This window comes from Coloeus monedula (genome assembly GCF_965178545.1).
Source record: "Coloeus monedula genome assembly, chromosome: 25".
NCBI classification, from domain to species: Eukaryota; Metazoa; Chordata; class Aves; order Passeriformes; family Corvidae; genus Coloeus; species Coloeus monedula.
Window position 1 is genome coordinate 5,245,160 of NC_138805.1, and position 7,910 is coordinate 5,253,069.

The 7,910-nt window shown below is 57.8% G+C and overlaps 1 protein-coding gene across 1 annotated transcript; it reads left to right on the forward strand.

Moving 5' to 3' along the window:
* The first annotated feature begins 749 nt into the window (after nucleotides 1-749).
* Nucleotides 750-6,870, forward strand: LOC309581949 (uncharacterized protein C11orf52). The gene is made up of 4 exons (XM_082296871.1): nucleotides 750-860; nucleotides 3,707-3,747; nucleotides 4,345-4,391; nucleotides 4,680-6,870. Exons 1-4 carry the CDS (start codon nucleotides 829-831, stop codon nucleotides 4,914-4,916), a joined length of 357 nt encoding a protein of 118 aa, XP_082152997.1. The 5' UTR covers nucleotides 750-828; the 3' UTR covers nucleotides 4,917-6,870.
* The last annotated feature ends 1,040 nt before the right edge of the window (nucleotides 6,871-7,910 follow it).

Sequence of the window (7,910 nt, forward strand, 5' to 3'; positions counted from 1 at the left end):
CTCAAGAATGACATTAAAATGATATCTTTCAGGAGTATCTGTTCTCTTAGACCTGCCTGGGATTAGGCCCCAGGAATTACCTAATCATTAGCTCCAGGGCTCTGGTCACTCAGTCTGAAGGGCTCTCACCAGGGGCAGAGAGGTGAAATGCATGTCCCTGTTCCTGTCTGACCGCTGAGACTGAGCCTGAGAGCTGTCCTGCAGCTCCTTAAGGATGTGAGGGCCCTCCTGCGACCCTGCCACTCTCAAAGGCACAGAACTGAACACTTTTATCCAGGTAGCTTTAAAAAAGTGGATTTCCACTGTCCCTGAGGGTGTGGGTCAGCAGCAGCAGCAGCAGCAGCAGAGCTGAGCTGAGAGGAGAGCTCCAAGAAATCCGCTCATTCCCAGGTGATGCCACACGTGCCACACGTTTTCCTGGCACCCCGCTCGAGGTGCGAGGATGGGCGGCAGGGACAGCGCTGCGAGCTCCCACCCTGGGGGTTCTCCTCTCGCTTCAAGTCCCTCCTCCGTCCCGTTTTGCATCACCGCTGGCACCGGCGGGACGGCGCCGGGGGGACAGAGGGACAGCGGGGGCACGGCCGCTGTTTCGAGTGACAAAACAGAGTTTTCGCCGCGGGGTGACGCCCGGGGGCACGGCGGGACCTTGGCCTGTCCCCCCCGGAGCAGGAGGCGCGGCGGCCCCGGGACATCCCCGGTAGATGGCACACGGGGCCAGCGCAGAAACCCGACACTGCGTGACACTCCCTTGGAGCAGCCGAGCAGGAACCAGGAAATACAAGCTCTGCCTGCCCAGAAAACGCTCCGGCTCCATGGGGGAAGGAGGACATGGGCAACCTGTGCAGCTGCGGCCGCCCGTGGTGAGTTGGGCGGGTGCGGGACAGCGGGGGCCGGGCGCGGCTCTCGGGAGGAATTTGGAAGCTTTGCCCTTGTGCCGGGTCTGCCGGGGCTCCGGCGGCTGCCAGCCCTGCAGGAGGGAGCGGTGAGAGCGGGGCAGGGCCGTGCAGGTGACCGGGACAGGACAGGAGCGGCACAAGGGGGGTTTTTTGTCACATCTCAGCCCAGACGGGAGTGGCAGCTTGGGGGCCTGCGGCCACCCAGCAGCTGGGAAGGATCTGGAGAAAATCCCTGTCCTCATGCCGGTGCTCCCCGGCCAGGTAGACACCAGAAGGTGTCCCTTTGAGGGGTCCCTGGGGCAGGGCTGGGGTTCAGCCACCCCATCCTGCCCTCAGCCGTTCCAGCCCCTCTCCCTGCCTGCGTCTGTCTGGGATTTATTTATGCCCGGGAAGCCCTGGCCACGTTGTTGAGATGCTGTGGCTCTTTCTCCCTGGGAGGGAGGGTGACGCTTTAATCCCTCCTGGCTCCTGCTGGGCCCTGGACCTCCTGCTCGCAGAGAAAGGGCATCGCTCGGTGCCAAGTGGGAATATTTTCAGCTCTGGGCGTGCTGCGAGGGGAAGAGCCATGAATATCAGATGAAGCTCCGAGGATGTTCTCTCTCAGTCGCTGTGTTTGTTGAAAGTATGAGAAATTCTTCCAGGACATTGAATAATTCCAAGAGGCACAGCATCACCTAGTGGAGGAAGGCTCAGGAGTTGAGGACACCGAGGTTCTTCCAAGCCCTGAGCCCTGAGGAGTTTGGGATTTAGGAATAGGAGTTGAAGGTGGGAGGTGGAAAGCTGGTTGCCCACCAAAACTCCCATTTTTTATTTCCTCTGCCCTGTGGCAGGGGGTAAATGAGGCACCCAGGGCATCAGCAGGCAAGGGGCACCGTCTGAGCTCTTTAAAGAAGAGCTGTCACAGCAAATTTATTCCCAGAGGGAAGTTATTGATGAAGGAATTGTGCCCTCGGGTCTGGGCGCCTCTGCCCTGTGCAAGGCAGGCCCCAGGCTCTCACCATTAAAGTGGCACCAAAATGTGCACAGGCAGGGAAAGCTGCCCCAATCCAGGCCCCAGGACTGTGTGGGGCAGGAATCAGGATGGCCTTGGCACAGGGAGAGGGGAGGCAGCAGTGCAGGAGCAGGGCCATGGGTGCTGCCATGGAGAGTTCTGTCAGGCTGGGAGTTACAACACGTCGCACCCGCTTTGGAGAGGAGGGGAGAGCTTTCCCTGCTCCCATTTCCGTGCCACACGTGTCCCCATTCCTGGGGAGATGCCTGGCTGTGATTATCCTGCAGACCGGAATAGCTGCAGCCCACACACTGCCTGCAGTGTTCCCTGCACAAAGGGAGGCAGCCGGGGAGCAGCCTGGAATGCCAGCCCAGCCGCCTGGCTGCCAGCACGGAGGGGAGGGACCCTGCTGGTTCTGCCCCAAAAGGTGCTGCTTTGGTGAAATCCTCCACGTCTGAGTGCTGGGTGGAAGGAAAGTGCTCTGGCACACAAGGCTTGGCGAGGAGGAGACGCTGCAGCAAGGGGAGGAGGAGGCTGGGAGAGCCAAGGGAGAGCCCCACAAAGACAGAGTGGGGCTGCTGTGAATTAAACCCTGAATTCCTGGGGAGAACCCCCAGATTTTGCCTGTGAAGGGCAGGAGGTGCCCCTGTGGCAGCGCTGGAGCTGTGGCCACCCTGCCTTGCCCCAAGCTGCCCAGGCCTGGTTAATCATTACTGGCCATTCCGGAGCTCTCTGCCTGCGTTCATGGGGATTTTTGTTTTCCCATTGGAGTGCCAGGGCATTGCTGCACACCCTGTGCTGTCCCCCGCCTGCTGGAGCTGCCTGGGAGAGCTGGCATGGGCACAGCGCTGCCTGGGGCACTGCTCTGTCCCCGGCTGTGGCAGGGCTGGCTGGCAAAGGCACACCCTGTGGGACACACAGCATTCCCTGGAGCCCAAATGGGGAGCCTGGAGCCCCGACCAAAGCACTGCCTGCCCACTTTCAGCTGCTGAGCAGAGACACAGCCCCCTGGGAGCCTCTCAGCTGCACCCTCTCGTCCGTGTCTGTGCAGGAGGGGCCACACAAGGGCTGGCACCTGCTGCCTGACCCCCTGAGCGTGACATTTCCTTTGTGCATCTGTCCCAGAATAGGACACAGCTCCTCCCTGCCAGTGCCAGCCTGCAGGAGCTCAGCTCCAAGCTCTGTTGTTACAGCTGGGACGCATTTGGCTCCTGTCCTCTCTTGGCACAGCTCTGTGCTTGGCCTGGTGCTCTCTGGTCGCACAGGTACAGCTGAGATGAGGGTTTGGCTTGGCTCATAGTGAGGGCAAAGCTTGTTTGGTTTGGTTCTGTTCTAAGTGGAAAAGTGAGAACAGGAAAACTGTCTGAAACCTTCAGTCAGACAGACAGCTACTCCCTGGGCAAGGGGGCCGAAGCACAGGCAGTGGGGATGGCAGAGCAGCTGACCCCAAAAGAAGGGGTTTGTGCCAGCTGGGACCGTTCCCTGCACCCTGCACCTCAGACCTGAGCTGTGGAAATGGAGCTGCAAAGCTCCAGTGAGAGGTGTTCTCATCCCTTGGGATGCTTCTGGGACGGGAGGGCAGGCAGGGAGAGCTGGGGTGGCTGTGGGGTGTGGTGGGTGTGTCACAGGAGGAGGAAACACATCCCCACACGTTCCCTTTGGACGTTTGCCCTGCAGGAGTCCCTCGGGCTCTGGTGTGGCTCTTTGCTGAGCCTCTCCTGGGCCTGTCTCAATCCGTGGTACCCAGGTGTGGTTTGGGTTGGAGTTTGGGGGGACAGAGATGGGAATTGTCAGGGCTGATGTGTCTCTCTGATTTCAGGAAGTGTCCTTCGCCTTTCAAAAGGAAGAAAGAAAAGCAAGGTAAGCATCTGTGAGAGTGCTTTGGAGGTGGAGTGACAGAGCCCCTGGGGAGGTGACATCAGTGCCTCTGGAGGGGATCCTTGAGGCTGAGGGGTATTTAAAACAACAAAGTCCCACCTCAAACACACCCAGGTGCTCTCCAGCGGAGCAGGAGCTGCATCCAACTGTAGGAGCTGCAAACATCAGTCTGACAACGCTCCCAGAATAAAGTCATTCCTTGAACTGTGTCCTGTGTCCTTTGGACCACGCTGAGCAAAACATGTTTGCCAGGCAGCAGAGGAAAAAACAAAGTTAAAACTGGATCTGACTCCTCCGAGGGCCTGACAAGAAGCTCTCTGTGCTGTGTCTGTGGGTTCTGCCAAGAACTCTGCGGTCCACAGCATGCTGGCATCCTGGGAAACCTTATTTTTCCCAAAGAAACAAGCCCAGGCTTTCTTCTTGGAGGCATCAGGGCAGCATTAGGGCTGAGGGAGTCAGATGAGCTGGAAATCTGATTTGTGCCCAGTGGGGAGAGCCCATGGGCCAACGCAGCATTGCTGCATCCCAAGGTGGAGCAATGAACTGTTGGAAGCCGATCTCCTGGTGTTTCTTTTGCAGGAGCTAATGTGAGGCATGAGACTCAACAGCAGCAGCCTGGCAGGAAGGTAAACAACTTTCCAGAGGGGTTTTTCCTACGTGTGTGTTGAGAAGACAGAGCTGCCCTAAGTTAAGTGGGCTGGGAGGACACAGGGCAGGATTCAGAGCCAGGAATCCTCTCCTCCTGTATAGCCTCTAAAGTGGGCACAGTGTCCATGGCTTTTTCCACATTTTTTTGCCTCCTGAAGTGCAGTGGGAGAGGCCTGAAGTGTCAGAGGGGGTTGGTGCTGGGGGCAGTGTGGGGTCTGACAGAGCAGCCCAGGGAGCTGAATTCCCAGAGCTTTCTCCCCACAAAGGTCCCCACGTATGAAGATGTCCCAGATGTCCCCGTCTACGCCATGGTGAGCAAGCCCAAGGGGGTGCAGCAGGATGACAGCATCCACTACGCCGACATCCAGGTGTTCTCCAAGGTGCGGGAGCGCTCCGCGGCCGAGGTGAAGAACCTGCAGCTGCAGAACGCCACGGAATACGCCACCCTCAACTTCCCCAGGGCCAGGCTGAAGTACGACGGCAAAAATGGGACCTTGGTGTAAAGGACTCGATGGGCTCCTCCTCCTCCTTCAGCAGGAAAAGGAGTTCACAGCTGTAGATCCAAGAAAACCTCATGGACGCGCCTGAGAGTTGCGAGAGGCTGTGTCCCCCACCACAGCCACTCTCACTGAGGGGTTTCCCATCTGATCCTGCTGGCAAAAAAAACACCTCCTCCCCTCGGGAGAGCTGCCCCTGGAGCTGGCAGCCCAGCTCCTGCTTGCACTGCGAGGTGGCAGAGCTGCTGCTGGGCTGGCGAAGGCTCAGGGCTGCAGGGAGAAAAGCCCCTGCTGTGGCACGGCTCCAGCCGAGTGCTGGGTTTGGGAACGTGGCACACGGAATCCAGGACTCAAGGGAGGTTTTGGCACGGGGTTTCGTGTCAGTGTTCAAGTTCTGAGGGTGCAGAGTGACGTGTGGGCAGTGCTGTGAGGAGAGGAGACCTTCAGCAGGATGTGCTGCGCTGTCTTCTTCCAACAGCTGCCCCTGCAGGTGCAGCCAGGCCCTGTGTGCATCCCCTTGCCCCAAATCAGTGTTCTGCAGCCGTGCACAGCACCTGGCAGCCAGAAATGAAGAATTATGAGGCGGACAGAACAATTCCTATCGTTCATGGGCTGTTCAGAGGTGCATCCTCACTCCTCCATGCAAACAAGTGAGGAGCAAGCTCCTGGCTCTGACTGGAGTTGAAACAAGGGAAAATTGGCAATTCAGCTGCAAATCACTGCTTATGTTAAGGGCAGTTCCCATCTGTCTGCATGCCTGGGATACTGGGAATGAATCCTGGGAAGCTTTGGACAGGACTTTGGACTTTGCCTCCACTTCTTGCTCATTTTGTGCTGTCAGTCCTGGTTACAAACCCCAGTGACACAGAGCACGCACCATGTGGGGTTATCAGATCCACACAGAGCACACACCACAGGAGTTATCAGAGCCACACAGAGCACACACCACGGGAGTTATCAGAGCCACACACCACATGGGGTTATCAGATCCGCCTCTGAGAACCTGTTTCTGGATTTCAGATAGTGTCAATAATTCAGTGTAGCAATGGTCCAAATGGCTCCTGTCACTGGGCAGCGCTGGCAGGGGACCAGGGCTCCCCAAGCACCATCTTCAGGCACTAAACCAAGGCCTGGCACATTCTGTTCCTCCGTCAGAGCAGACTGTGGGGCAGCCCCGGTTATTGGCAGCGTTTAGAAATGGTTCCTTTTATAAACCCAGAGAACCTTGCACGTTATAACTCAGGGGGATGTGAAAAGCACGAAGGAGTTCCTGCTCGTGGGGAAAAACAAAACTGCTCTGGGCTGTGTTTGCCACGGTGGAAGTGTTTGAGGACCAATCTTCCAGTTTTTCTATGTGTTTTAATGAGTGCCCTAGCCCCTGGAGTGGTTTTTATTTCCCATTCTCTGAGGAGCTCTGGCTGCCACATCACCCACGGGGCTGCTCCTGAAAGCGCAGCTCATCCTGGAGCCAACTCCGTGCTCCCATTCCGGTGGTTTTTGCCTGTTTTCCAGGCTTTCCATGGGGAATTGTGGAAGCCATGTGTTCTGCAAGAGGGATTTTCCTAAGGACTCGGTTTTGCACTGAATATTAAAATCTCCTGTGCTCCCCGCGGTTGTCACGTGTGCCAAACGAGCGTTTCTGTATCATTAAAGATGCAATATTTAGTTTTAAGTGATAAATCCGCACTTTGGGCGAGGCTTTGCGGGGCTGGGGGGACACACAGGGTCCCGCTCCCGGGGCGGCGATGCGGGGCTGGGCAAAGACTTCCCCAGGCTGGCTCCGATGCCCATCCCGATCCCGATCCCGATCCCGGGGAGGAGCCAGCGCTGTCCCGCCCCATCCCGCCCCCGTTCCCGTGGCAACCGGAGACGCGCACCGGGAGCAGGTAGGGCCGGGGATGCGGGTCCCGGTACCCACCACATCCCACTTCACCCTTCCCATCCCACCCCATCCCACCCTTCCCCACCCCTCCCCTCTCTTTGGGGTCCCCATTTCTCTCCGTGCCACCCCATCCCCAGCCTCTCCTCACCCCCCAGCACTGCCCTGCTCCTGTTCCTGTGCCTGTTCCCCACGTTCCAGCCCCACAGCCCATCCCAGCCCTGCTCCTGGGCATCCCCGTGCTCCAGACCCCATCCCACCCCATTTCCAGAGGCACCTGGGGCCACGCAGCCCCTCTGAGGGCTCAGGTCCCTGGTGGATTTGCTTTTCCCCTCAGGTTTCAGGAGTGCTGGGACCTTCCCTTGGCACTGAGCTGTGACATCCAGCATGGGGACTCTGATGGACACGGTGCCCTGTCACCCCCCACAGCCTCCTGCGGCCTCTGTGAGTTCCCAGCAGCCTTTTGTGTGTCCTTTCTGTCTCTTTCGGGTGCTTCTTGAGGACTTTGGGGTCGGTGACACACTGCAGGAGTGGCTTTAAGCAGCTCTGTGGGTTATTGCTGCAGTCACGGCCCCACAAACCCCACAGGTGAATTCCTGATCCAGCCTCGCTTGTTTTTATGTCCCCAGCCACACTTTTACTGTGCAAGGACAAGGCTTGGGTCATGCTGGAAGTGGCCAGGAGATGGCAATGCCACCAGCCGAAGTGCCACCACCCTGTGGGCTGGGCTCGGGCCACTCACCCCAGGAGCAGCTGCTGGGGGCATCCTTTGGGTGTCATTGCCCCGATGGGTTTGGAATCACTGGGGAGATGATTCCTTTGGGAAAGTTCAGGGGGAATTCTGAAGCAGCACTCCTGTTAGTGAGAGGCTTCTGGCAAAAGTGCCATGGAAAGGCACCTGTTGTGTAAAAGTGACAGAAAAACACAATTCCTGCCACGAGCAGCTGGAAATTTCAGAGTGAAACACAAAGGGAGAAGTAGAATTTAATTTTGAAAAGTTATTTTCAGCCCACACACCCACCCCAGACCCATTTGTGTCCCCACAATGCACAGAAGAATGGCTCAGCACATCCAGCCTGGTCTCTATTCCCTGGCATTCAGGCAGAGATAAGAAACCCCCT

What these genes read in the sequence shown, in the direction of transcription:
- LOC309581949 (XM_082296871.1), top strand. Translation starts at nt 829, where the DNA reads ATGGGCAACCTGTGCAGCTGCGGCCGCCCGTG. An exon ending in AAGGAAGAAAGAAAAGCAAG is followed by an intron (nt 3,748 to 4,344) that starts GTAAGCATCTGT and finishes TTTCTTTTGCAG; the next exon opens with GAGCTAATGTGAGGCATGAG. An exon ending in AGCAGCAGCCTGGCAGGAAG is followed by an intron (nt 4,392 to 4,679) that starts GTAAACAACTTT and finishes CTCCCCACAAAG; the next exon opens with GTCCCCACGTATGAAGATGT.